This window comes from Pseudogymnoascus verrucosus (genome assembly GCF_001662655.1).
Source record: "Pseudogymnoascus verrucosus strain UAMH 10579 unplaced genomic scaffold scaffold_46, whole genome shotgun sequence".
Classification (NCBI taxonomy): domain Eukaryota; kingdom Fungi; phylum Ascomycota; class Leotiomycetes; order Thelebolales; family Thelebolaceae; genus Pseudogymnoascus; species Pseudogymnoascus verrucosus.
The window spans coordinates 83,232-110,514 of NW_017263697.1; the positions used below are offsets into that span (position 1 = coordinate 83,232).

Here is a 27,283-nt window from a genome sequence, read left to right on the forward strand (position 1 = left end):
CCTAGGTCCTCTCATGCTCAACCTCGAGAGGCATCAGACCATCTCAACAAGCAGGTACGAGACGCCACTGTTTCAGTCCAACGTTCATATTAGAACATTGCCATAGGCTATAGATGACAATCACCTCATGACACCTACATGGTCGGAGTCAAAAGTCGATGAGAATACCCCTTTGTCTGAGCACCGGAGGTTCCTCCGCGAAGTTGTGTTATTTAGACTTGATACGGACTAGCGTCGCGGGGGAGGTAGATGAGGGTATGACATTGTGAGACCTCATGGGAATCATACGATGGGAAACACAACGTCTTATTTAGGAGAAAATGAATTTTCAAAATATCATCGCGATTTATGGAAATTTCTTCAATGGTGTGTAAATATCTCCGCAGTTTTATGATGCCTTCCTATGAACAAATAGTGATGGTTGTGAGAAAATGTCCTCCTCCCAATGCTTGTCTTTCTTCATCATAGCGTATCCTGGGAATCCAACTCAGCTCAGCTAAGCAATTACTTCATACCCTCCATCTCTCCGTAATGGCAAGATAGACAGGTGTATTAGATTTCTTCATTCGGAAAACCACCTGACCCGTCATGGTAGCCCAATCTCACGATGTCGCCACCCACTCGCTTCCACGTACGTCAGCCTCACCCGTCCATCTAGCCACCACCACCTTTCATCCTTCCCTCCGCATATCTACCAACCTCACCGTCCCCTCCCACTCCCACATATGGATTTAACATCCACTCTACCCATCAAAAGGAGTCTTTCTCCCTCAATGCCGACCAAAAACGCTATTATGCCCAATGCAAAAAAAAGTAGAGATTCACAGAGCAGCCTTCCACACAGCAACCCAGCCATACCCCCGGCATACAATCCACTCTCCCTCGTCTTGCTGCCTTTCACCTTTCGCCTTTCATCTCGCAATTTCCCTCCCCTTTCCCATCTATCCGCTGAACCTAAATCTGGTCGCCTCTAACCTTCCCAGACCATCGCGGGGAGCGACATATCTCCTGCGATAGGCGTTTGTGAAGTCCTGCAACAGGCTCCTAACACCCCTTAATGCCTCGGGTCCTCCATTAAGCTTCGCTCCAATACCATCAATCAGTCTCTTCGATTCCTCCGGGCTTACTGTCCCCGCCGGAAGCATCCTCACAGTCACCGCCACCCAACCCACCGCTGCCTCGGGCATCAGCTCAATAAGCTCCAGTAGTACGCCGCTACCATCAGCAAAACAGTCGCGTGGGAATGTAATCATCATGCCCGCCATCACCCGCTTCACAAGCTCCTCACCGTGCGCCACAAGGATGTTTCGCATGGCGGCCTGCACTTCTGGGGGGTTAAGCTGACCGGTCGAGACGGGTGGGTTGGGGCCACCGAAGGCGATCACATCGCGCAAGTAGTGCAGTGTCGCAGTAAGGGGCTCGCGCTGCTCCAGGGACAGAGCGCTGAGCGCTGCTTGCAGGATAGGGGTAAATAGCTCCGATGGAATGAGGCGGTAGGGGTAGTAGAGGACGGTGTCAGTGAGGAGGCGGAAGAAATCCTCGATGATATCCGGGAGGTCGCGGGGCTCGAGGCTAGACATCATACGCAGAGTGGTGCGTGACTGTGCTTCAAAGAAGGTGTAGATAGCGTCGGTGGTCGTGGGGCTGACGTGCTCTCGGTCCTCGGCGAATTCACGAAGGATGGCGGCTGTAGTCCAGAGGAAGCATCCCTGCTTTGATTCAGAAAAGCCGAGGGCCAGCTTATCTGCCATAACTGGGAGAAGCGGCTCCATGGCGGTGCGGTAGGAAATAAACATATTTCTCCAGCAGCGGCAGACACGTTCGCAGATAGGCGCGCTCTTGATGAACGTCTGGACTATCTGTGCCAGCAGTGGGAATATCTTCTGGCAATACTGAACTGCTGGATCAGGTTGGCCATGGTCAACACGAGGAACAACCCATTGGATGAATGGGTTAAGGAGTTGTACGGCATCTATGTAATATTAGTGGTTGTAATAAAGAACATGGATTGGGCTTCATACCAGCAACAGCAAGCTCGCCGTCCTCATCCTTAGCTGCGTTCGCGTTTCGCATAATCCGTTCAACAAGAGGGTCGCAGTATAACTCCAGGAGTCCATATATATCATTTGGTGGCTGGACAGCCACGACCGACGCGACACCCTCCGTTAGCTCCTCTTGACTGATTTGAGGTAGGGCGTCAAGCGTATGGTTGTAAAACTTCTGCAACTCAACAACTTGTCCACTTAGCAAATGCTTGCAGTCAGTGCAGATGAACTTCATCGCCATGGCAGCAGCCCGAATGATCTCCTTCGAATCCGCGTCGAATGACTTGACGATGTATTGGAACTGTGGCTCAAGGAATTCTGGGTGGTTGGACGTCCACTCAGTATACCTACCAAGGACCATGATAGCTGCGAAACGGAGCTTCTCGTGAGCAGGGATCTGCACCAGTATGGGCATAATCTGAGGTAAGATGATGTTCTCCTCTTTGTTAATCATCCTGCCCATCGCGCGCATAGAGAATAGCGGGGCCTCAAGTGCTTGCCAGTGGGGAACAGAATCTGGGGTAGCCAAGCTTCCATAGTTCGTCATCCAAAGCTTCAAGCACTCAAGTACCTTTGTCAGGCACTCAGTGACTCCCATCACCTCACAGCAGTCCTTGAGGCAGTCGCCCATAACATGACGGAACTCCCGGAATTTCTCCTCTTGCTCTCGATCACCGTCAAAGAGATCGAGGGAGTTTGGGTCGTCAGGGGTAGGGAACTCCAGTTGCTTGATCAGTATATCAACCAACTTCGAGTAGACGTCCACGCATTGCATCCGAGCTTGAATATATTTCTCCAGGACAAGATATTGCTTGAGCTCATACCAGAATCTAAACGTAAGGCCGATGGCGTCCTTTTCTGTGTCTCTTGCGGCGCATTCGAGGATCGACTCCACGAGGATACGGAAGTGCTCTGGCTGTCTAGCTATCAGAAGACACCAAGCTTCTCCAGCCTCTGCGAAGAGGCGTGTGACTCCCTTAAATACCTCAGCATCCTCGGCTTCCGCAGCAGCAGCAATGCGAGGCCTCAGTAGGATAACCTTGGGCAAGAGTACTTCAATGGCCTGCATATACTCGTCCACGTCGCTTGTCTCCTTGAAAATGGTGCAAAGACATTCAACGGCGGAGTCAAACGAATCTTCCGTACCCAATGCTGCGAATATGCTGCTCAGTAGGGGAGAATTAACCACATCGGTGACTGGAATCTCTCGTAACCAGGAGCTGACACACTCAAGGAGATGTGGGTTAGTAGATGCCTCAGCTACATATCATCAATCAGCTTGGGAACAAGACAAGTATCGAGTGAACCTTACCTGAGGACTGCGAGTAATCGATGAGAAGCTGTAAAACCACGGCCGCGTTGTTTCCCAAAAGCTCCTGCGTTCTCTCGCTGAGTTCTTCTTCCTAGTTGATCCGTTAGACTCTGACTCTGGTATTGTCCCTCAAATGTAGTGTCGGCGCAGACGCCATCAGGCTAGTTGATTTCGTTCCACATACAGACAAGGTGATTTTCCGTCCTTCGGTAACTTCCTCCGGCAGGACTCTGAGAAATTCGAGCATGCACGCATGGCTTGCCGCGTCGGTTCCAAGCGTCGACACCACCATCGCAACAACATCCTTCCACTCAGTCATTTGTATGGCGAGAATGGCCAGGCAAACGCATAGCTGTGTTCGGATCGGCCGGGGACCCGGCGCATACTGCTTTAGGAATGCCAGCAGCTGTGTTCGAAGGTCGGAGAGCGCACCACGGGGTATTTGTGAGACGTCGTAAGTTATCTATGATGTCAGGACCGACCTTCAGTTCGATAATTATTCGAAGCATACCTTTCCCTTCAAGGTCGTAGCCGCAAAGACCTTCGCCTCAGGAGTCGCATCCGATTGAAGGATTCCTATCGCGACCGTCCAGGCCTCGACCTACGTAGGGTTGTTAGCTGGAGCCATGGCGGGGCAGTGCGGCGTGAACATCGCCGAGAAACGAACCGATTTCTGAAACTTTTCGAGAAACTCGTAAGCCTCCTTCTTCTGTTCCCTCGTCCCATCACGCATAGAGTTGACGGCGCTCAGGACCGGCGCAAAGGCCTGTTCCGCATTGCTGTTTGCCGTCGCCATAGGTGATGACTGCGGGGCAATATCGGGAGTTTCGCACGTCGGATGGCTGTTAGATCGGAGACTTTCGCATAAGACAGCTGAACCGTTATTCGTATTTGTGGTGTCTACGTTGTTCCGGCGTGAAAAGAAGGTTTTGGAGTGAGTGTTAAGGGGGTGCAGAGCTTCAACGTTGTTGTTGGTCGCAAGGCATAGTTTATCATGAAAGTAAACCGACCGAATCGCCGCGCCAAATTTATCTTAGCGCGGCAAGCAAGATCGCTTGCATTTATCCCCGCTTCATAGTCCCTTTGATTGTGACCCTTCCTACAGATGTTAAATCGCCCATGGAACAGTAGATAATATATTTTTCTTTATTTATTACACATCTATATTATATCACGGGCTGATTCGCAATGTCTCTAGAGCTTTCGTTGCATTCTATGTCTACCTTACCTGTGTCAAATATTGAGGATATAAGCTGTTTTTATTAAAAAGCTCCATAATTTACCAGTTAAAATAAGCATTTACTCAGCTTATAATCTGAAATGGCACCTAAGACAGTAGATACTTCCAAGAGAGGGCAATTTAAACCATACCTGCCCATGATTCATTGCCTCAAATTGTACTGAACGAATAATTGCTTAATTGAGATTTTACATTTAACAAAGCCCTAGCAACGACGGCTTTGCTTCTGCCCTTTTCTATATACACCCCAGATAGTCGAGCAAGAACTCACTGGGCTAGTCTTAAGCTTACATCGTTACATCCCTTCATCTCCACCTCACCCCGAAGAGCTTCGTCTTGCCCTTGCCCACAGCATTCGCTGTTCCACCCTCCAGGTAGATGGTCGGGTGTCCCTTCACATCCAGCTTCAAATATCTGTATTCAAACTCTGAGTCTGGCGAGGGGTGCTTGGTCACATGCATGCTAACGACTCCCTTATTCAATGGTCCTTCAACATTGAAGTGCATGATAATATGATCCGTGCCGGTCTTGTCCTTCTGATGACTCGAGCTAATAACAGTCAGTATTATCCACCCAGTATGAGATTCGGCAGCTTACGCAATCGGCCTGGCAACTGCCCATTTATTATTTGTCTGCTCGCCGTAGGCTGTGATCTTCTTCGGGTCTCCCAGTAACTCCTGCACCTGGGCGTCGTCCTTGACTCTGTCCACGGCGCGGTTGAACCAGTTCGTCTTGCTGTCTAGCGCAAACACTTCTGTATACAGGAAATATCCTACACCCCCCTACTTGTCATTAGCATCTTGCCACAGCTACAAGGTTGGAGGGGGGGGACTCACTGTCAAGATGGCTCCCACGATCATAAACCCAAAATTGAACGACTGCTGTGTCGTCCTCGCAACCTTCTCGGCCGGGGACAACATGCCCCAAGGGACTCTCCCATTGTCGTTAAAGGGAGTCACTGTCTTCCTCTTGGGCTGGGGTTGTGCACTCGATGCTCCCAGTCCAGTCTGCGTCGCATACAGCCGCGCAGTAACGAGGGGTCTGATGGTCGCTGGGAGGTGCGCCAGCGTGGGCGATCTTGCGGCCGATAACATCTCCACGTATTTCTTCTTTGATTTTTAGTTGTTTACTTCCAAGGTTCGTCAAGTCATGGCGTTGAGGTTGGTGAGCCGTTGTAGTGTTCGCGGTTGCCATGCGGCTGTGACCTTCAAGATATTTCCGCCGCCTCGTTGGACCGTGCACGACCCTTCACAAGGCGGGAACCGAGTGAACTGTCCCCAATTGACGATGGTATTCTCAAATGTTCAATAGCTAGATAGTTGCTGAAAACTAAAGCCCAAGGAATTAATTCTGTTAGCCTTTACTACAGACACGAATAATTATAGTTCCCAGTGATTTGAAGTCGTCATTTCCATTACAGTTGTTGTAATCGCTGGATTCATATGTGGGGACCGTTCACTCGTATACATAAAGCGGCGGCCTGATCTGACCCCACCGCCCGATCCCATTTCAGGGCAGGTGTCAATAACTTTGGCCATTAAACGACCTGGCGGCGGCGACGACCACAACGACGCCACATCGCTCAACTTATCTTATAACACCACAACTTCCCATCTCTCCCGGGCAAGATGAGCGCCTTAGCCTCCAAGTCTCAATCGCTCAAGATTTTTGAGAAATTGAAGACCAAGCAAGCGAACAGGGTGAGATGTCTCCTCCCCAATGCTCCACATGCGAATTTGTGACTGACGTGACCATTACAGATATGCTTCGACTGCGGCCAGAATAACCCGACGTGGACTTCAGTCCCGTTGGGCATCTATCTCTGCCTCGACTGCTCATCCAACCATCGTAACCTCGGTGTTCACATCTCGTTCGTGCGATCCACGAACCTTGACCGTATGTTCCCCGCCGCCCCCTTTATGGATTTAACGACGACTCACACGACAAACAGAATGGCAATGGGACCAACTCCGAATCATGAAAGTGGGCGGAAATGAGTCGGCAACGAAATTCTTCCAGACCAACGGCGGAACCGCCGCGCTCAACAGCAAGGATCCCAAGACCAAGTACACCTCCAACGCCGCCACCAAATACAAGGAGGAGCTCAAGAAGAGGGCCGCAAAGGATGCTATAGAGTACGTCCCATCCAACCTCACACCCTACCACACCATACAAATCAAAACTAACACACTCGCACAGATACCCCACGGAAGTCGTAATCACCGACGTCATGGGCAATGGCCCATCCGACGGCTCCTCCACCCCCGCCGGCGAACCCGACGACGACTTCTTTTCCTCCTGGGACAAGCCCGCCATCAAGCGCCCCACCCCACCCACCTCCCGCACCGCCACCCCCCCCGTAGTAGGCCGCACTCCCTCCCCCTTCCTAACCGCCGACGGCGCTCCGCCCGCGCGCTCGCCCTCTCCGCTCGCTGGCTCCGACGCCCCCGCCCCCGCCAGCCGCGCCGTGCACTCCTCCGCGCTGCGCAAGTCCTCTGCTGCCAGCGGCGCCCCGCGCAGGGCGAATGTGCTCGGTGGCAAGAAGCCGACGAAGTTGGGCGCGAAGAAGTTGGGTGGTGGCGATGTGATTGATTTTGATGCTGCGGAGAGGAAGGCGAAGGAGGAGGCGGAGAGGATTGAGAAGTTGGGATATGATCCTGAGGCGGAGGATGCGGCGAAGAAGACGGCCGCGAAGACGGAGTCGAAGGTTGCGAGCCCGTCGCCTGTTAGCCCTGGGCGTGGCACATATGGAAACCCGACGCCGAGGGATCGTTCGGGAAGTGATGCTGAGAAGTTGGGTATGGGAATGGCGCGTCTTGGGTTTGGACAGATTGGCGGCGGCCCGAAACCTGCTGGAGGTGCTAAGAAGATGGGCGGTTTCGGCTCGGTTGGTCCTATCAAGGCCAAGGAAGAAGGTATGCATCCCCCACCCCTCACCCACAGTCTTAACTACACCCTTGCTAACCTACCCCCCTAGATGACAGCGAGCGCTACGCCCGCCAAAAGTTCGGCGCCCAGAAGGGCATCTCCTCCGACGAATTCTTCGGCAAAGGCACCTTCGACCCCGCCGCACAGACCGAGGCCAAGTCGCGGCTCCAAGGCTTCGAGGGCGCCAGCTCCATCTCCTCGAACGCTTATTTCGGGCGTGAGGAGGATGATGGGGGAGAGGAGGATTATGGTGATCTTGAGAGCGCGGCGAAGGACTTTGTGAGGAAGTTTGGGGTTACGGCGGGAGATGATCTGGAGAACTTGACGCAGGTGCTTGGGGAGGGGGCGACGAAGTTGGGAGGGGCGGTTAGGGCGTATTTGAATAGTTAGGGGGGGGAATGGTGGAAAATTGGGGGTGGGAGGGGGTGTAGAATGTTTGTGATGGGGGGGAGGAGTGATGATTGATGGATGGATGGTAGAATGTCACGTACGTCTTCGTAGTAAATGCATTGATCATGATTATAGTATTCATGCTTCCCAAGAGACTGACGATGGGACTGCGCAGCTTGCAAACCCCATTTCTATCATATTTGGCTCCCCCAGGAAGATATTCTCTCATAAGATTACTCAACATGATCCAGCTACTCTGCACGATGTCCTCAACACTGATAAAAGGCAGTCGCACTCAGCCAAATTGCGAAAATAAGTGTGTTCCCAACTAAATGTGTACGTTGCATATTGGGGGGTGGCAATGGTACGGGCCCCTTGCTGGCAGATGGCTAAGTCCTCAAGCATGCGGAATAGGCCCCCCCAAATAAACTCGGTGCTTCTCACAGTCGTTGCCTTCTCACCGTCTCACCGTCTCAATTCTCACCACCATCCCCTCTCACCGTCATCACTTCTCACAGTCAGTAATTCTCCCAGCCCGAACCTCAGCATCTTGAATTCTCCGCAGCCCACCTATTATCCCTTCTGTACGTCGATGCTATCTGGGCGGCTACTTAAAATCCTCATGATCCTGTTTCCCATGTTTTGACTTGTCTCTGCCAGCTCTTTGAGCTCTTCGATGGTGGCTTTTATACAAACCATCCCCCCCGTCTTCGAGTTTTAACAACACCCCGCTCTCCACCCAACGGCCCCCCCCCAGAAAACCTCGAATCAAGGAAAGTCATAATACCGAACCTAAAGCATCACCAGTCATTTTTCACAGACTATATGATAATAAATACTTTTTCTTCCCAAGGATCTGTTGAAGGGACCGCACACCCCACTCGCCTATCACCAACCCCCCAGCCGTTGCAAAAGAACATACCACATCTCACCCCGTGCGTTCTAATGGACTAGATACGTATCAAGTAACAAGAAGAACTCCACGGTCGTGGGTCCGGTCTCGGCCATCTACCTCCCTTGGGTCAACTGGGACAAAGACCCCAATATCAGCCGTCTGCCCAGTGTGCAATCCCTCTCTCGCACCGATGACTCTCCCATCCTTCCCCACGAAGATGACGCCCGCCTCGAGCGTCTTGCTGCGCGGTGAAAAGAATACGGTGGTGAGAAGAACACGTCGGTGACGAGAATACATAGTTTCCAGAAAAAAAAAGAAAAAAAAACCCCCCCCGCGGCCTCGTGCACCGTGTGCAATCCGCCACGGGGTTCATGAGATGATCATGGGCCCTGTTTCTTGCGATTCCATAACGACAAGCCCTTCTGTTGACACGAGAGACCGCGTCTTCGGTGGTTGGCTGTGCTTATAATGGGATTTGAAGGCGGGTAAGGAAGGGGTGACAGCAGCGGTCTCCTTCCTCCACGCTGTAAGCTAGCTATCTTGATATCGCACACAGGCGGGCTCAACCCCCACAGCCATTTCTGGCACGACCTCTATTGAGCCCATGACGGTCCTAGGGTCGTTTGGCTCAGGAGAAGCTGTGCGACAAGCTGCTCTTATATGGTACTTGGTTGTTGTGAACCCCCAGACGTCTAGCATCCCCCCTCCCCCAGACATTTCGATCTCTCACGAGCGAGTAGCAACGCAATATAATATAATACCCTCTCTCATTGCTATCTGCTACCCTACCCCTATTCTCATTACACACCTTCCCACCCCCTCCTCCCCTATCACTACCCCTTTCCACACCCACAGACGCACCCTCGCGTCTAAAATATGTATATTCCCTTAAACGTTGGTATCCCCCCCACGCGCCCCATGCACTTCGAACCCTGAAACAGAAAAGAAAGTAAAGAAAGTAAAAAAAGTATAGTTTATCGATCCCCTATTAACCCAGTCCAGTCCAGCACATAATAGTGCGTTTACCCCCGCTCTTTTTCAACTTCTATGCACTAGTATTTGCACTCCATTACCTCCCCCACCCCCTATCCCCCATAACCTCTTCCCCACAGGTCTCGAAAAACCCGTAATCCGACTCAGTGCAAGAAGACGCTTCCACGTCTAAGCATGCACCAACTGCTGCACATGCGGATAAACCCCCACCATCCTATCATACAAATCCGGGTACTCATTCTGCAGCACCGCCGGATCAAACGCCATCGCCACAAACAGGGTAGCAACACCACTCTTAATCGGCACCAAGAAGATGTTACAGATCTGCAGTCCCACCAAGAACGAGTACGCCATAATGACGGCGTAGTAGTTTGTGTCGACGATGACGTTGCCGTAGCGGAGATACAAGTACGACATCAGCACGCACACGTAGCCCACGAATACCGATCCCATAGTTAGGACGGGGTTGATGAGGCACTCATTAACCAGGGCGTCGATCCCGCGATCCTTCATCATGTGCCATGTCGATTTAGCGGCGGGGATATACGCCTTCCCGTAAAGCGCGATGTAACTGAACGCGTACTCGTTGAAGAACTGCACGAGCCAGTTCAAGAGACTGATCAGACACCCAAGGATACAGAACATGATCTGTCCCACCATGTTACCCTGCGCCGCGGAATTCTGCTTAGCCACATTGCACGCCTGGCGGAGGAGCTGGATGATAGCCACGATCAAGCTTCCGAAGCTGATAGAGCCAAAACTGTACGTGACCGAGCGCTTGAAAGCGCCGCGGGTCGCGCCCTTGGGGAATCCAGAGGGTTTTTGGGAGCAGAAGTACCAGGATCCGTAGACGCCGGAGATGGTGACGTGGATGATATTCTTTAGGACCTCGGTGATCCAGTACCCAGCGAACGTGATGAAGACGATGAGCCCGATGACCTTGGCGGTCGAGCACCCGCCGTCGGCGCTGCAGGCGGCGTTGCCGGGGTTGTAGCGCGCGTACACGGCGACGAGGGTGACGGAGAACCAGGCGCCGAAGGCGGTGGCGATGAGGCCGCCGAGGAGGGAGACGATGAAGACGTGGCCGTAGTTGTTGGCGACGTCGATGACGGTCTGGAGCATCAGGACTGAGAAGGGGATGCGTGGGATCCAGGAGATGAAGCAGATGATGTAGAAGACGGTGAAGACTAGGAAGACGATGCCGGCGGCGTATTCTTTGGCCCAGAGGTAGAAGCCAGCGGTTCCGATGCCGAAGACGATTTGGAGGATTCCGGTGATCCAGATGATTTGCTTGGTGAAGGCGCGGATGCACCAGAAGTAGGCGAAGGAGATTACGAAGGCGACAGCGAGGACGTAGGCGCTGGGGGGGAGGTGTTAGTTTGCGCGCATACGGTTTTTGAGGGGAGGAGAGGGAAAAGCTCACAATAGGACGATGGTGAGTCTGTTAAGTCCAAAGGTGTTGTTCGTAGAGCTCCCATGGCTGGTTGTCTGGTATCCATTGAGAGACAATCCCGAGACGACGACGAAGCCAGCGCAAGTCGCGAGGAAGAGGATGGCGGCCCAGAGATCGTTCCACTTTGGCTTCGGGACCTTGAACGCCTCGTGGAACTCCTGCTTCTCGTCGGGGTTGGCCGGCGCGTTGTAGGGCGGCACCTGGTCATTGCCGGCGTTCTGGTTGTAGTCCGTCTGCTGGTAGTTCTGCTGTTGGTATGGCTGCTGTTGCTGCTGCTGCTGCTGGTAAGGTTGCTGCTGGTAATTCTGCTGCTGGTAATTCTGCTGCTGCTGGTAGTTCTGTTGTTGTCCTCCATCGGGCGCGCCGCGGAAGAACTCGTCGGCGGCACCGCCGTGAGCTTGCTGCTGTGCCATTGCGATCGGCCGAGATGGTCAATCCTCAGTTTGGAACTGAGTATATATGCGATACCGATTCTATATCGATATTGATGCCGGCGCGCGAATACCCTGACCCTTGGGGTAACTGGTGGTGGTGGTTGCTTGGGGGGAGGGAGGGGGATTGAGAAACGCGCGACGAGGGCAGGGTTCGCGGCGGGGAGATATGAGAAATTGGACCACTGGGCGCCAATTTTTCTAGCTTCTGGTTCTCTCGCTGACTAGTGTCTGGATGCCCCTATGCGGAATTTGAGATTTCCCTGTTTGGTAAACAAGGAATTGGGGAGTCGCCACAGGCTAGCGTCGAAGCTATGAGAGGTGGGTGGACTTGGCAGACAGGAACCAGACCCAATTGTCAGACCCAGTTGTCGGGACCCTCTTGGGTAGATTGGTAGGGTTATGGGTCTGCAATTTGTATAAATGCGATTATCGTAGGTAGATGTATGAGATGCTGTTTATTATTGAAGCATACAGAGAGTAAAATAGCCCTAAATAGGTAATAAAGTAATCGTACCAAGATATGGTCGCATCGGCGTGTCTACCTCTCTTCCTCCCCCTTCTCTTCCTCTTCAACAGGGGGGGGAGCTTTAGAGTATGACGGGTGCCAAGACTAGGCTCGGCATTCGCATATGGAGTAAAGTGAGAGCAAACGCACTGACCGGTACAACTGGCACTCTCTGGCACTTTGTTCGCTAATCTCGTGATCGACAGATGTGCGCCCGCATATGTTACTACAATGGGTTACTGCCCTTACTCGACTACTCTACTTTTACTCTACTGCTACTCTACGGCGACCCAGACCAGCTGAACGTGCTTAACGAGCGCTCGGTACTGGACTGAAGTGGACTGAAGTGGACTGAAGTGGGAAATGATGCTCTCCACTCCGGAAGCCACCAACAAAGCTACTGACAAGCTACGGTATTATCATTCCCATACCATCCCCATACCAATCCCCATATCCCCATCTATCTCAATCCATACCATACCCCTCCTAGCCGTCCTTTCCGGTTTGGATATAATGCATGTGATTTCCCATCCGAAAGAGGACAGGATAGAGGAGAAGAGGAGGAGGAGGAAGTGGGATATCTCCAAGCCTCACTACGACTCTGCGCATAACGCGTATAACCTTATAACAACGGCAACTGGCGATAACATTAACCTTATTGTAGTCGGCAAATTGTGGTCAGCCATGTTGACAGCGGTTGGATGTAAATACGAGTCACGTGGTTCATACTTTATATCATGTGACGCGAATCATGTGACTTGAATATGGGATGGACGATATTCTCACTTTATTCACACTATTACTGTATGTATAACAATATAATCACGCCGTCTACTTTCAGTCGGCATGAATATAGCGATCTCACTGTTCTTCTTACATTTCTCGTCTGACTATCCCCCAGCCTATGTTGACAACATGATGAAAGATGTGATTGGACTACATCCCCACAATCCTCCATATCACCCAGAGTTTATACAATATACGCCGAACACATCCATATTACCTCCCCCCCATACATGCCTGTTTCCTCTATATTCGCGATCTGCATTCCTCTTCCCCCTTCTCCTCTCAACTCCAAGCGGCACCAGCGGCACCGGCGGAATATATCCCCACGAACCCCGGATTAACACATATCAACAGCCCCTTGACCCCTGACGACGATCCCCCAAAGCCATCATATTCCGTCCTCTAAATACGGCAATTCCCCCTCGATGCTGGGTTGGGTTTCAGATATATGCTTGTGGTCGTGGGTAATTGCAATGATGGCCATAAAAGACCATGAAAATGATTATCTATAACTTACATACTACATCTATCAATATGGCAATTGCAGGTATAATGCGGTAGGTGGCGGGGGGGTTAATCTATTTTGCCCGAATGCTTATATATATGGCCTCTTCATCGTGTTCTTTTGCTTTCTTCGGTTCTTGTTCTTTATCCCTTAGCATCCTCCTTAGTCTTCTCAAGAGGCGTATTTCAAATAAGGTTAATCCCAAGATGCTTAGCAAAACCCTCACGGCAGTGGCGCTCCTTGCCGGAAATGCGGCAGCTAAGATCTTCTACGCCGGCGTCGCAGAGAGCGGCGGCGAGTTCGGCGTCTACAGTAAGTCATCTCCATTCCTCGAGTAGAGCTCCCCCAGCTGCGAACACTTAACTAACATCCACCAGGCCCCACGGCGGAAGTTGGATTCGGCCTCCCCGGCACCTTCGGCGTGGACTACAAGTTCATCGACGAAGCTGGTATCGACGTCTATGTGGACCAGAACAAAGTTAACCTCTTCCGCGTCGCATTCCTGCTCGAGCGTCTCTGTCCCGTTGAGACTGGCCTCGGTGCTACGTTCAGCGAGACTGTAAGCTTTCCCCACCCCCGTTAATCAATCACCAAGCCATAGCCGCAATACTGACCATCATCCCAACAGCACTTCTCCGAGATCGAAGACGCGGTGAACTACATCACCCTCACCAAGGGCGCCTACTGCATTCTTGACCCGCATAATTACATGCGCTATAATGACCCGTCGCAGCAGCCTATGACGGGGAGTATCATCGGTGATACGTCTGATCCTACTGCGGCGACTACGGAGCAGTTTGGTGCGTTCTGGGGTGAGCTTGCTAGAAGGTTTGTGGATAATGAGAAGGTTATATTTGGGCTTATGAATGAGGTATGTCATGTCTTCCCAACCCAACCCAACCCAAACCCAATCACCCCTCCCCCATCCCTATCATAAGCCAAAAACAAAAACTTACTAACACTCCCCCCCAGCCCCACGATATGGACACCAACCTCGTCCTCGCCAACGACCAAGCCGCCGTAGACGCCATCCGCGCCACCGGCGCCCTCCAACTCATTATCGCCCCTGGCAACGGCTGGACGGGCGGCCACGCCTGGACCGAAGATTACCCCGGCAACTCCCCCGCCTCGTCCGAGGTAATGCACCAGCTGTCCGACCCGGCCTCCAACCTCGCCTTCGACATCCACGAGTACCTCGACACCGATTTCTCCGGCACGCACAGCTCGTGCGAGAACCTCGCTTCTACTGCTCTCGCCCCCTTGACCGCTTGGCTCAAAGAGCATAATTTCAAAGCTATGATCACCGAGTTCGGCGCATCTAACGGCACACAGTGCGCGTCCTACGTGTCTGATATATTGAATTATATGGCCGATAATGAAGAGTATATTGGATGGACTGCTTGGGCGGCCGGGCCGTTTTGGGGACCGAATAGCCCTTGCTGCACTGATTCGAAGCAGTTTGGAAGCTTGGAACCGGGGAGTAAGGCGGCGGATGGGGGGGAGGGGTTGTATGATACGGTTTGGTTGGAGGAGATGCAGCCGCTTGTGCCGACGGCGGATTTGGTGTGGAGTGGGATTTCGAGCGTTAATGGGGGGGGAGGGGGGAATGGAACGGTGGGGAATGGGACGAGTCCGAATTTGGGGAGGAGGGGGGTTAGGAGGGGACCGGTGAGGTTGTGAGGGGGGGAGTGATGTATGGGGAGATAGAGAGTTGAGGTTGGGGGATGGGGTGTATATACGGTATAGTACATACATGTTTATATTCTTATTCTAGATACATATTACCATGGTTCTTCCATGGAGGAGTAACACATTGATGCAGTTTACGACGCCCTTAATCACATCTTTAGTGATATTAAAGAATCAGTCATGCAGAAATAGGATACAAACATGATAGAAATGGAACACCAGGCAATGGTACGTGCTGTGCAACAATATACGAAGAACTTAAGCGGAACGGAGATTGATATGCTGCCAGCAAGAGAAAAGGCATTAGCGTGTGGAGGTCGGATCTTGTTGTCGACGGCGTGTTGCTGTCGCCAGGTCATTCTCACTGTCAAGTTGGTTGCTGTCACTGTTTTGATATTCCTGTCGGTTTAGGATTCTCGTTCTTGGGGGAAAGGGGTGATACCGCACACGAGCCAGGATGACCAAGATTATATCCGCTGCAGTTTGTAAAAGTAGTCTCTCAAACACAGGCACGATGAAATCTATCTTTGGTGATAGTTTTGCAGCCTCATAAAATGCCCCTGAGGTGTATGCGCGCGTGTGTTTTTAAATGGGAGTGTGGCCTGCTGGTACCCCTGAGAAGCGCCTCTTACTCATGAACGCATGGCCCATCATATGGATCTGTTCACGGGAATGGGGGGATGCTATTTAGTATTATGGTGACTGATATTATGATACAAAATCAACAACTTTGCTTCTGATAAATATTTCTCTCATTTTAGCATACACCAGAAGAACACCGTTTATGACACCTTCGAACTTACCCCTGACTTCAACTTCTCACCGCGCCGCCTCCGCTCACCCACTGGGGAAGGTAGCCCCCCAATATTTAAGTACAGAGCCTTCCAGAGTATTTTACTCACGCCTGTAGAAACCAGGGTATTTTAGAATCATCCCACCCAGTCTACTGGGCGGTGAATGTGGTTAAATAGAGCCAACGCCAGATGATTTCAAGTATGACAAGGACGAATCTTGCGTCAGATATTCAAAAATTCTGGCTCCGCGCGGTCGATATCTTACTTGAAAAACATGATTAACGACTTGCTCCCAGGAGACCGAGCTATTATGACAGACTAATGGGAGAAGTATAAATCGGATACACGACAACAGAAGGGACAGTATATGGAACCACAGCAGAAAGCCAAGCAAATGCTGTTGGAGACTGCGAGCAGTCAGTCACTTCTTCCACAATCACAAAAGGCTCTGTATTTCCAAGATACTCAGATCATTTATGTCACGATGCCTGGAGATCCACATGAAATCGCCGCGACGAGGTTTTGCGTTTACCTAGATCAAAAGCTAGGTGGTGCCGCGGCTGTCCCACCCACGACTGTCTCCTCCACGTGTTGATGTTGTTGTCGATTTAGAGAATCGTTGCTGGAGGGGATGGAGCTACCTATGATAGGGCACTCTTTAGTGTCGGTGAATGTTGACTGATTATGGGCCTGCGTTGCCAATATATACCCTCGAACGTTCGTCTAGTATCCATACCAGGATAGATCGTATTTCGCCCTGTCAGCCTCTTTAATAGATATTTGCACATCGAATCTGGGAAAGTTGCAATTCGTCATATAAAGTTGATGGCTTATATTTTATATACATTTCAAACATAAAACTCTGTGTGGCAATCCGGCTACAAGTCTCAAGGACCGTTAACCTCCGCCTTTTGAAACCCCAATCAAACTCGAATTTAATCAAGAACCTCCTTCTTATCCATCCACGTCGGCTGTATACTCTCACAAACCCCCCTATAATCCTCAAACACCCCCCCACCCCCCTCCACCCCCTCCCTCGTCCAAAACATCGTCCACCCACTCCCCGGCAGTCTCCACGTCCCCCGACTCCTCTCAAAATACCACTTATTCACCGGATTACTCGACCGACTGCGCCAGCACAAGCCCTCAGGGAAACAATCCCTCACCATCGCCTTGAACACCACATCCGCCACCCCTCCACTCCCCTGGCTCCGCTTCAGCACCGCAAGCTTGTCGAGGTACGGCACCCAGCGTCCTTCGGCCTCGGGGCTATCGGGGTCGATGCCGGGGGGTAGCTCCCAGGTGAGGAGCGCACCGCCTTCGTATTCTCCGGCGATGATGACGCCGGCTATGCGTCGGTCTACGCGCGCGAGGTAGGCGGGGACGTCGAGTTTCCGGTCGAAGGAGTCGTTGATTAGGTGGACGAGGCGGGGGAGGTCGATGCGTGCGTCTCTGAGGCTGAGGCCGGGGTTGTTTCGGCTGGGAGGACGCCAGGGGTGTATGCGCGGGTCGGGGAAGATGGTGACGGGCATACCGCGCTTGGCGAAGGTGGTGTGACAAGCTGTTGCTGGTGTGGTTGCAGATGGGGAGGTAGGGTTAGTGGGGCCGAGGCGGCTGGGGGGGAGGGAGGAGGAGAAAACAGGCTTGTCGGTGAGGAGATTGTGGATTAAAGGGTTGCGGTGAGACCGGGTGCCGACGCCTGTTGTGAGCGCTGGGGAGGAGGAGCGGTTCCCTGAGTTGGCGGCTTCGGTGGGGGTTGTGAGGAGGGCGGAGGAGGTGGGGGGGAGGATGGAGAGGACTTTGCGGACTAGTTCGAGGTTGTTTAGGTGGATGGTGCTGGCGCTTGAGAGGCCTTGGGAGAGGTCTGAGGTGGCGAGGGCTTCGGGTGAGGGCGTTGGTGCGCCGAATTCGGTTTCGACGAATTGGGAAAAGGGATTGCTTTTTCCCAGGTCTGTAACTTTGGAAGATTTAGACGTACTGGCAGAATTTTGTGTGCTTGGTAGTCCATGGGCGCTCAGGAGGTCGATCTTCACCACCTCGTACTCTTGCTCCATGTTGAGGAAAACATGGTAGCCATTTGGTCGCTGGGAACTAGGAATTCCACCCAGTGGGTCGATGATAATGAGACGATCCAGTAACACCTGGCTTCGTAACGATCTTAGCTTCTCTCTCGTCTCGTTTGGGTCTTCCTCCGGGGCTGGAGGCTCATTAAACCCGAAGCCAGCAAATTCGCGGGTGAGGGCGAGAACAACATCGTCGGCCTTGACCGGAACTGCCTGCTGAGATACATCTGTGTATCCTATGCACGCAATGACGGGTATAATCCCCCTCAATAGAGGGGTCATAAGAAGCTTCCTGTAACGAATATGAGTCCGGCCCCCAAAATCCGATAGAGGCTGGTGTGGCAGGTCCTTTTCGAGGACACCAATAATATTATCTTCCTTCCGTGCTCCTGGCACTGATTGTGCATCAATAGCATCCACAATCCTGTCAACTTGTTTCATCACGAGGGCCTTCCAATGCGGATCAGTCCTGCCATTATCGCCATTGGAAGGAATGCCGCAGTCCACAACAACAGTACTGATCATGCCAAGCTTTGCCAATTGTGATAAAGTTCTTGCGACTCCGTTAAGATTTTCGTCATTCATCTCCTGAGGTGCCCTGATCTTGACCAATGCAACGTGTTGCGGGCCATTTTGTAGTCGAGAGGTAAAGTCGGTGTAGGGTTCCTGTACGAATCGTGGGCTATTTTCCACCGCCCGAGATCCATAAAAGCTTCCTAGGTTCACGCCACCATGACTTCGTGGTGACCCAGCTAATTTCTTTGTTGTCCGCGACGAAGATGGTTCCGCCTTTTGTGAAGTTTCTTTCGGAGGAGCGAAATGTTTGACGTAAGCTCGAGTGTCGCGCTTCGTCGTCGTTGACCCGAGAATGGAGAGAAAAAAGTCCTAGAATAGAGTCAGATATATAGAAATATAGGGAATGCACTTGAATTATTACCCTATTTGCGAATTTATCATGCTTTGCTCCATTCCCTTTTGGTTTTACGTCAGTGTTGTCCACCTTCTCGGGACCGTCTTCTTTCTTTAGGCGGGGACATGCTGTCGATAGACATCGGATGCCTTTACTTTCTCGAGATGCCTCTTTAGCTGCTTTCAAGCTACAGGAGTGCTTCCAAAGTTAGAATCATTCATCGAAGCTCAGTGTAACATTGTCTGACTCACCTGTAGACCAGCAGCAAGCCTGGTACTTTTGAACGCCAGGCTCTGTCCGTTCATAATGCGTGCCCCAGGAAGGCCAAATTAAATATTATCACGAATGAAGCATTGTAACGTAAACACAAGAACTAGAGCGGTGTATAAGCACGAGAGAGTCAATTGTGCCGAGGGTGCGCCATTTTCACAATTTGGGGCTTCATATCAACAGCCCACCTCCGATAAGGACCTTGTTTGCAATGTTTGCTCTGTTTCCTCGGCTTCCCCCAAAACGCAAGGCTGAGTGCACGGACTCTGGACATTTGTACCCTGAGCATCTCATACAACAATTCATGAAGCTACGCAGCATTTGAGCATTTGGCTTGGAATTACTCGCAGCTCGAGGCGCTGATGCGATGCCGATTTGCATCGAGTGTCGGTATCCGGTGAAGACGCTCTACACCGAATATTCAGGCGCTGATGACAAGTCGACCGGTCATGGAGTGCGACTTACAGTATGCAAGAACTGTGGGCGCTTCTGTGACAAATATGTCGAGCATGACTTTGTCGTGCTGTTTATAGACTTGGTTCTGATCAAACCGCAAGTATGTATTTATGCTGGATCCGTCCTCAATGCGGTTGCTAATGCGCCCGACCAGGTTTATCGACATCTTCTCCATAACTCCCTTATGCGCGCCGATGATCAGTTTGATGTGAGCAATCCATATCCTCCTCTTAACAATCCCATCGCTAACTAACCATAGCGCTCTATAATACGACTCGGCATCCTTCTTCTACTATTCGATGTATATCTAACCTGGGCGCGCATTGAGAAGGCCGCACCCACATCCTCCGCCCCCGAAGCATCCAACTTCGGCCGTCTCGCCCAGCAACCTATCGGCATACAGTACATATTCTTCCTGGTCCTCTGCGCCCTCTCGACACTTGCCTTCCACCTTTCGATCCGCTTCCTGACGTCCTCCCGGCTATCCCCCCTCCACTTCCTGGGCCTCTTGCCGACCTATCCGCGACCGAATTCTGTCTCCACAGCTCTCCTCGTGAGCTCAAGCACGAAATTGTTTCCTATATTGATGGTAATATGGGAGTATGATGTGCCTGCTGCAGCGAGGAGTTTGGGATGGGCGGTTGTAGCGAATAATATCGAGGCGCTGAAGATCTTGCTGGATTGCGGATATGTCCCTGCAGCGATTCTGGCCGCGGTGGGTGCAGTGAGCAGATGGCTTGTTGCGAGAGGAATTCTGTGGGTTGTTGGGCTAGAAGGGCTTGATAGTGGGTGGGAGACTCCCAGCGATGGGAAGGCATTTTGGAGTGCAATTGGGATGGCTAGGGAATGGGGCGGGAGACTGGGCGGGTTATGATTATGAAACAGCAATTCAACTATATTTCTTGAACGACTGACATGACTGTTGCTCTGGGTCACTTTGGCGTCGTCTTCACCATTGGGCCGTCCTTATCATCCTGAAAGTAGTGGGACATGAGGCAAAGGAAGTCGATGCTATAATGGTATCATTTCTTGGCTTCAGGCTCCAGGCTCAAGCCCGCGACGACCCTAACTCAAAACGCGGCATGCCTATTAATACATAAAAGTGACAGCGCTGAATACGTCGTGTCCATAACGCCCCTGGTAGTTCTCTGTAGCTTCTAGCAGCTTAACTCTATACATTCCCCATGTCAATGCGACGCATATTCCGGCCGCAGGTCGCTTCTTTTGGGGTTGATGAGAGGGTGTAGCTGGGCGAGGAAGGTGATAGCTGTTATACCCCATTAGCACATGTACTGTAGAGTAGCAGAGGAGAGAGTCAGAGTTCATACCCCACATAATGTAGCAACTGGCGAAGGAGAGGATCAAGGTGCTGCGCCAGACACTGTAATGATTCAGTCAGCGGTTGCTTTGCCCACAAAATACAGCGGCGGACATGAGGGATACATACGTTTGATTCTCACCCTTCGGAGATAAGAACCAGGCTGCAACGCAGGCCAGGACAATGACGACGAAGCCGATGAATATGCTCCAGCTAGACAGTCGAAGCAATCAGTAACCATTATTCCAAGGGGGTATCGCTCCTGCTCGGAGCAACTATTCCATATCAAACTTACCTGCCTGCCATCTTGGCTATTTGATTGAGCAGAGCGAGGAATGGGATATATCCTCTAAAGTTCACGAGTTCATGTATTAGCAGGACGTCGAGAGCTCAAGGCCCCGGCTGGCTTGGCATCTACTGTTAAACCACGTGATATGCGATAAGGTCCTTATCAGCAACGACGTTAATTGAAGACGCGGTTCCAGACCATGGATAACGCGACGTACGTGCCATGGCTACAATTAAGGCCATAGAAGGCCGAACGGTAAGCGGTGCCTTGGAAAGAATAAGAATTTCACTAACATTCTGGGATGTAGATACACCAGATTCAATCTGGGCAGGTCATAGTAGATTTATGCTCTGTTGTGAAGGAGCTGGTGGAGAATAGCCTTGATGCCGGAGCTTCAAGTATTGGTAATTTGACCAGTATTCCCATAATAAATGAATGTTGCTCATGTATTTCGTGTTGCAGAAGTGCGGTTCAAAAATCAGGGCTTGGAGTCAATCGAGGTACACGATAATGGCGCTGGCATCACATCTCAGAATTATGAGACTATTGCCCTGAAGCACTACACGTCGAAGCTGTCAACCTATGCCGATTTAACGACACTACATACATTCGGCTTTCGCGGCGAAGCGCTATCCTCATTATGTGCGCTGTCGGACTTCACCATTACAACATGTACAGCTGAAGATGCACCCAAGGGCACAAAGTTGGATTTCGAAGTGTCGGGGAAGCTGAAGGGAACGAGCGTTGTCGCGGCACAGAAAGGCACCACTGTGACGGTGGAGAACCTGTTTAATAATCTGCCCGTCAGAAGGCGAGAGCTAGAGAGGAATATCAAGCGCGAATGGAACCGTGTCGTTACTGTTCTGGGGCAGTACGCTTGCATACAGACTGGTGTCAAGATCAACGTTACTCAGCAGGCCGGGAAGGGCAGGAAGACAACCGTCTTTGCGACAAAGGGAAATCCTACGACGAGAGAGAACATAGCCAATGTCTTCGGCGCAAAGACCCTGGTTGCCCTTGTCCCGCTGGACCTGAACCTGGAACTCGAGCCCTCAAGCGGCCCAAGTCAACGTTGGAGTACGCAGGATGACGATGGCACGAAGGAAATCCGCATAGTCGGCCATATTTCGAAACCTATATCCGGTGAGGGTCGACAGTTGCCAGACAAGCAAATGTTCTTCGTCAACTCACGGCCCTGCGGGCTGCCACAAGTTGCCAAGGCATTCAACGAGGTGTACAAGTCATACAATAATAACCAGTCGCCGTTCATATTCGCGAATATCGAGTTGGATACGCATCTTTACGATGTTAATGTCAGCCCTGATAAACGCACCATTATGCTGCACGAGCAGAATAGCATGTTGGAGCAGTTGAAGCTGTCTCTGACGGAGTTGTTCGAGAAGCAAGATTACGCTGTGCCCGTCTCGCAGCTGTCATCCCAGAAGCAGCCGGCGTATAAGCAGCTGACCATTAATCGAGAGCCACCCTCTACTCCAAGTGCCAGGCCGACAGCCCCTGCGATGCGGGAAGTGGCAGAAGAAACTGACGAAGAATCTGCTCCAGGTGAGGATCAAAGCATAGGTGGTGAAGACGAGCAGGCTGGCGAACCCAGGAACGGCGAATTAGAGGTCCGCGAGGAATCACGAGATGTCGCGAACCGAGATAGGGGTGCTATAGACTTGATGGCCAAGTGGCACGAAGCCAAAACGAAAGACAGAGCCATTCAGGGCGAGACTCGCAGTAAGGCTCGTACTACTGAGAAAGCTGATGGTCCTTCCAAGGATAAGTTGAGACTTAGTAAGAGGTTGTCTAGGGAAGGAGAAATGGACGATGAAGCTTCTGATATCGTGGGGGATGACGGTTCTGAGCATGGCAGCGCGGATGAGATGCCTGACAGATCTCACCAGCTCCCAGTGCCTGTTCGGGATTTCAATGCGAGGCTGGCCGAAGCAGAACATGGTGGACAAGAAGCCAATGGCTATAAACCCCCGCGGCCTATATCCCACGATGATCACATTCCTTCCCTTGCGTCTCCAACAAGACGCCCAGCCCCTGGCACCGGTAGTATCATCTCAAAGCATGTCCGGCCTAGGAGGATGTCAGAAGAAACCGCTACTATCACAATCGGCGACCATACAACTGTTAGCTCCATTGGAACTCCACGCCCAAAGAAAAGGCGGTTGGAACCGCCATCGTCAAATGTTGCTCAGCAAGACTCAACACCATCATTTGGAAGTCGCCTCTCGCAAAGATTCGCGGCACATGGGGCGGATATAGAGCAAATCGATAGCTCAATGGATCAAGATGAGGAATCGGTTGGAGAGGAGATAGAAGAAGAGCAAGACGAGGGAGTGGAAGAGGAAGAGGAACTCGAGGAGGAAGTAGGGGAAGCCGGAGAAGAAGAGGAGTACCCGGAAGGCTTAGAAATGGAGCATTCTTCAGAAATGGAGCCAGAGGAACCCGTTGAAGCGCCAGCCGAAGAATACGAAGAAGAAATCCTAGATGAGGGTGGAAATGAAATGGATACTGCCGAAGACTTAGCTTCTATGGTCGATAACCAAGATGGCGATTACATGGATGAAGAGGATAAGAAAGCCTTGGAGGACGCAAAAGTTCAGGAAATGATCAAGGCCGCCGAAGAGGTAGCTAGCCGGCCGTCAGCAGACAACGAGAAGCGAGCCAATTCTTTGCTCAAAAACGACGCTCGACGAAAAGATGCTACTGTGCATCTTGTTAAGAATCTCAATACAACTGTTGACGCAATCGCACAGCAAATGCAGAACCTCAACGAGTCATTGGTCCACTTTGAAGCCTCGGAACATTTCGAAGAACCTAGTGCTTCAGGAATAGATTCCGTGAACGCCGAAGAGAAACTCTCTCTGACCATCCATAAGTCAGACTTCGCGAAGATGAAAATTATCGGCCAATTCAACCTTGGATTTATCCTAGCTTCAAGAACGTCGCACGGATCTGATTCGACTAACAAAGCATCTGATGATGTTTTCATCATCGACCAGCATGCTTCTGACGAAAAATACAACTTTGAACGCCTCCAAGCTTCGACTACCGTCCAATCCCAGCGACTCGTCCAGCCGAAACCACTCTCTCTAACCGCTGTCGAGGAAGAAATTGTGATAGAGCACCTGGACGTATTGGAAACTAACGGCTTCTTACTGAGCATCGATCATGACGCACCAGTAGGCGAACGCTGTCATCTCGTTGCTCTTCCACTGAGTCGCGAGACTACGTTCTCACTGTCTGATCTCGAGGAGCTGATTGTGCTTCTCACTGAGACGCCGCCAGGGCAGATACCAAGACCGAGCAAAGTGCGGAAGATGTTTGCGATGAGAGCGTGTCGGAGCAGTGTTATGATCGGACGGACTTTGACGACGAAACAGATGGCAAAGCTGGTGGGGCATATGGGGGAGATCGACAAGCCATGGAATTGCCCGCATGGAAGGCCAACAATGAGACACCTCTGTGGATTGGGCGGATGGGACGAAGAAGGATGGAAAGAGGGGCAGGGTGTGGATGGAGACAAAGATGGGGAAACAGATTGGAATGCGTATGTGAGGCGCAAGAAGAGAACGAATTAAAGAGCAATGGCTGGAAAATAGGGCGGTACTTTGGCTAACAGGTTTTTTGGACGATTATTCCTCAAATCTTCGATACCCCAGTTCAGATAGCAGTTTCTTAGTCTCTCTATTTCCTACATAGCTACTGTAGCTAAGCAATGACCCAAAGTAACAACAATACATTATCCTAACACCCGCTCAGCCAATACCGGGCCATTTCGCATTCCAAACTCCCAAACATGAACTCCTAACTCTCCCATGACCCGATTAAATCCCGCTGATTTTCCTAAATCTAGCTCCCCATCCGCCACGTCCCTCCTCGGCAATCTTCCCACTCACATCCCTCATTCCATCTCCAGTTGGTACGCCCATATCAATGCCGGAGCTCACCTGTCGTCCCTTCACGCCGCTCACGAGCGTAGGTGGGGTACCCGCGCGTAACTCTCCGTAGTACCGCGCCTTGAACCCAACGGAACCCTTAACAATGCCATCTCTGTCACTGCTGTGTCCGACAACCCCCTTTCCAGCAGCTCCAGGCCGTACGAGCGGCTGTGGCGTCAATTCCCTGTACTCTGACTGCCCCGTAGGCTCAACGGTTGCCTCGTCATAGTATCCGCGCTGAGGGCCATTGATATCTGCCACATCTCCGCTGTAGCTGCTGCTCCCTGTAGTAAAATTGCGATTGAGTGATATCTCCCCTAATGCGGAATCTCGGTTAAGGGCAGAAACGCGTTGTCCTGCAGCGATGGGGTGCGCGCTGAGCGGGTTGGCAGATACAGTAGATGAACCAACATCTGAGTCGAAATCGGCATCGTTAATGTCTTCGTAAGTCCCAAAGCCATCACGTAGTGGAGTATACGCAGATTGTGGACGAGCCTTTGTTGGGGATCTGGCGGACTTAACTGGGCTAGGTGGCTGGCTGTAGCGGTTGCGAGGGAGAGAGTCGCTGCTATACCAGTTTTCGTTTTGGACACCAGCATATTGATCTGCGAGATCTTGGGTGTTCACTGGGGCATAGGAGCCGCGCTTAGGGGAAACCGAGGGAAGAGAAGATTGAGATGCGCGCTTCAGATCCGACATCGAGGCACGGGGTGAACTGGTGGTCGGTATCTGATACTGACGGCTGGGGAGGTCAAGCCTAGAGTCTCGTGGCGATGAGGACGTGGGTATCGAGTAGTATGTCGAGAAAGATGTGCCGGAGTTGTTGCGTGTGTGCATGAAAGGCACCATGGGAGGCTGTGCGAGGTCCTCATAAGGAGGGGCTCCAGAGCCAGCTACTGATTGCTTGGACTCACGCTTGTCGTCATACATCGACATTGTAGAGACAGAAGACTTGTTGCGCTTGTGGGCTCTGGAAGTGAGATTGCTTTCCAATGGGTTCATGTCTGGAGGAAGGTTGACAATTTTGCGGAACAGGACGAAGAGCCAGATTGAGAGTATCAGGGTTATGAAATGGAAGATGGCGCTGACCCCGAAGCATAGAACTGCGGAGAAAAAGAGCGTCTTCATGACATATGGGCCGCCATCCTGAAGTATTGGCCAAGTCGACCAGGTTGCGACTGAGTCTGTTGATTCCCAGAGACCGTTCTTTGGATCCCATCTATAGTATGCCGTAGTTGTGCTAAAGGCGTAAAACGCCATAATCGAAGCATCGCACAGGCTGGCAAATAGCATGTATGAGGCAGATGAACCTGGCGTTCGACCGGAAGGTTTGCGGGATAAGTGATAAATGCCGTATGATGTATGCAAAATGGATATACCAGGCTGCAATGAGTTGTTAGTGACTATAAAAAAACAGATTGCAGATAGTTTCTCACCACTATTCTCATAATCCAGCCCATCTGAGTGTCGACACCAGTGATCAAGACCATAGTAGTCAGAGCTCCAATTGCGCCTAGTAATTGAAAGATCCTGAAGAACAACACAGCCATCCTAGTTTCTGTAATTCGACCCTTCATCGATGCGCTCACTCTTGCGCCGGTAGCCTTTCCAGAAGGCATTACGAGGTAGGAGCTGTTTGAATGTCAGTCATGCAAATCACCTGGGACAGAGCCTAGAACATACTCGGGATGTCTGTTGAAAGATACCAGAGGGCCATCCTTCTTTGGTTTTTGTGGTTGCGACTGCATACTTGATCTTGATACCGCCTTTGGGTCAAACTCTTTGTACGAATACCTCGTCGTGTCCTTCTTAACAGCGTCGTAAATGAAAGGCGGCTCGACACCCATGGCTATCGAGGAGGCGGAGCGCTGTCGGATCGACTAGATGATATTCTGACGTCTCCGGGCTTAATTGAGTTGTATATATATGGCAATCTGTCATATGCCATAAGAATAGAGTACCTTGCTATAGCAGTATTTTGGTGTGGGGTGGAGTCGTGTAACCCGCTCGGCAGTAAACATCCGTTGTCGCAGCAACAAGCGCCCTCTATCA

The 27,283-nt window shown here is 51.5% G+C and overlaps 11 protein-coding genes across 11 annotated transcripts; 5 read left to right on the forward strand and 6 right to left on the reverse strand.

The window, feature by feature from the left end:
• Window positions 1–339: 339 nt before the first annotated feature.
• On the reverse strand, window positions 340–4,333 carry MTR10 (Nuclear import receptor). The gene is made up of 6 exons (XM_018277448.2): window positions 4,025–4,333; window positions 3,869–3,958; window positions 3,542–3,820; window positions 3,358–3,448; window positions 2,022–3,305; window positions 340–1,972 (listed from the first exon to the last, which is right to left on the reverse strand). Exons 1-6 carry the CDS (start codon window positions 4,151–4,153, stop codon window positions 942–944), a joined length of 2,904 nt encoding a protein of 967 aa, XP_018127359.1. The 5' UTR covers window positions 4,154–4,333; the 3' UTR covers window positions 340–941.
• Window positions 4,334–4,729: 396 nt separating this feature from the next.
• On the reverse strand, window positions 4,730–5,776 carry TIM21 (mitochondrial import inner membrane translocase subunit tim21). Its single transcript, XM_018277449.2, has 3 exons — window positions 5,434–5,776; window positions 5,195–5,379; window positions 4,730–5,146 (listed from the first exon to the last, which is right to left on the reverse strand). The coding sequence occupies exons 1-3, from the start codon at window positions 5,689–5,691 to the stop codon at window positions 4,903–4,905; spliced, it is 687 nt and encodes a 228-aa protein (XP_018127358.1). The 5' UTR covers window positions 5,692–5,776; the 3' UTR covers window positions 4,730–4,902.
• A 178-nt stretch (window positions 5,777–5,954) lies between these two features.
• Window positions 5,955–7,915, forward strand: GLO3 (glyoxalase; the record flags this gene model as incomplete). Its single annotated transcript, XM_018277450.2, has 5 exons — window positions 5,955–6,297; window positions 6,358–6,493; window positions 6,549–6,732; window positions 6,797–7,512; window positions 7,575–7,915. The coding sequence occupies exons 1-5, from the start codon at window positions 6,226–6,228 to the stop codon at window positions 7,913–7,915; spliced, it is 1,449 nt and encodes a 482-aa protein (XP_018127357.1). The 5' UTR covers window positions 5,955–6,225.
• Window positions 7,916–9,898: 1,983 nt separating this feature from the next.
• Window positions 9,899–12,404, reverse strand: PNS1. The gene is made up of 2 exons (XM_018277451.2): window positions 11,227–12,404; window positions 9,899–11,163 (listed from the first exon to the last, which is right to left on the reverse strand). Exons 1-2 carry the CDS (start codon window positions 11,667–11,669, stop codon window positions 9,972–9,974), a joined length of 1,635 nt encoding a protein of 544 aa, XP_018127356.1. The 5' UTR covers window positions 11,670–12,404; the 3' UTR covers window positions 9,899–9,971.
• Window positions 12,405–12,515: 111 nt separating this feature from the next.
• VE01_10822 (uncharacterized protein) lies at window positions 12,516–13,162 on the forward strand. The gene is made up of 2 exons (XM_059464272.1): window positions 12,516–12,999; window positions 13,097–13,162. The coding sequence occupies exon 1, from the start codon at window positions 12,559–12,561 to the stop codon at window positions 12,955–12,957; it is 399 nt and encodes a 132-aa protein (XP_059320255.1). The 5' UTR covers window positions 12,516–12,558; the 3' UTR covers window positions 12,958–12,999; window positions 13,097–13,162.
• Window positions 13,163–13,167: 5 nt separating this feature from the next.
• Window positions 13,168–15,166, forward strand: VE01_08024 (uncharacterized protein; the record flags this gene model as incomplete). The annotated part of the gene is made up of 4 exons (XM_018277452.2): window positions 13,168–13,798; window positions 13,864–14,045; window positions 14,115–14,357; window positions 14,459–15,166. Exons 1-4 carry the CDS (start codon window positions 13,573–13,575, stop codon window positions 15,164–15,166), a joined length of 1,359 nt encoding a protein of 452 aa, XP_018127355.2. The 5' UTR covers window positions 13,168–13,572.
• A 1,598-nt stretch (window positions 15,167–16,764) lies between these two features.
• ARG2 (Amino-acid acetyltransferase, mitochondrial) lies at window positions 16,765–19,602 on the reverse strand. Its single transcript, XM_018277453.2, has 3 exons — window positions 19,194–19,602; window positions 18,970–19,140; window positions 16,765–18,917 (listed from the first exon to the last, which is right to left on the reverse strand). The coding sequence occupies exons 1-3, from the start codon at window positions 19,245–19,247 to the stop codon at window positions 16,905–16,907; spliced, it is 2,238 nt and encodes a 745-aa protein (XP_018127354.1). The 5' UTR covers window positions 19,248–19,602; the 3' UTR covers window positions 16,765–16,904.
• Window positions 19,508–20,542, forward strand: ARV1 (sterol homeostasis protein; the record flags this gene model as incomplete). Its single annotated transcript, XM_018277454.2, has 3 exons — window positions 19,508–19,768; window positions 19,823–19,876; window positions 19,928–20,542. The coding sequence occupies exons 1-3, from the start codon at window positions 19,580–19,582 to the stop codon at window positions 20,540–20,542; spliced, it is 858 nt and encodes a 285-aa protein (XP_018127353.1). The 5' UTR covers window positions 19,508–19,579.
• A 20-nt stretch (window positions 20,543–20,562) lies between these two features.
• Window positions 20,563–21,355, reverse strand: VMA9 (H(+)-transporting V0 sector ATPase subunit e). The gene is made up of 4 exons (XM_018277455.2): window positions 21,282–21,355; window positions 21,116–21,199; window positions 20,997–21,049; window positions 20,563–20,935 (listed from the first exon to the last, which is right to left on the reverse strand). The coding sequence occupies exons 1-4, from the start codon at window positions 21,290–21,292 to the stop codon at window positions 20,856–20,858; spliced, it is 228 nt and encodes a 75-aa protein (XP_018127352.1). The 5' UTR covers window positions 21,293–21,355; the 3' UTR covers window positions 20,563–20,855.
• A 118-nt stretch (window positions 21,356–21,473) lies between these two features.
• Window positions 21,474–25,047, forward strand: VE01_08028 (uncharacterized protein). The gene is made up of 3 exons (XM_018277456.2): window positions 21,474–21,530; window positions 21,583–21,679; window positions 21,738–25,047. The coding sequence occupies exons 1-3, from the start codon at window positions 21,498–21,500 to the stop codon at window positions 24,869–24,871; spliced, it is 3,264 nt and encodes a 1,087-aa protein (XP_018127361.1). The 5' UTR covers window positions 21,474–21,497; the 3' UTR covers window positions 24,872–25,047.
• Window positions 24,974–27,177, reverse strand: VE01_08029 (uncharacterized protein). The gene is made up of 3 exons (XM_018277457.2): window positions 26,915–27,177; window positions 26,668–26,863; window positions 24,974–26,614 (listed from the first exon to the last, which is right to left on the reverse strand). The coding sequence occupies exons 1-3, from the start codon at window positions 27,076–27,078 to the stop codon at window positions 25,118–25,120; spliced, it is 1,857 nt and encodes a 618-aa protein (XP_018127360.1). The 5' UTR covers window positions 27,079–27,177; the 3' UTR covers window positions 24,974–25,117.
• Between the last annotated feature and the right edge of the window lie 106 nt (window positions 27,178–27,283).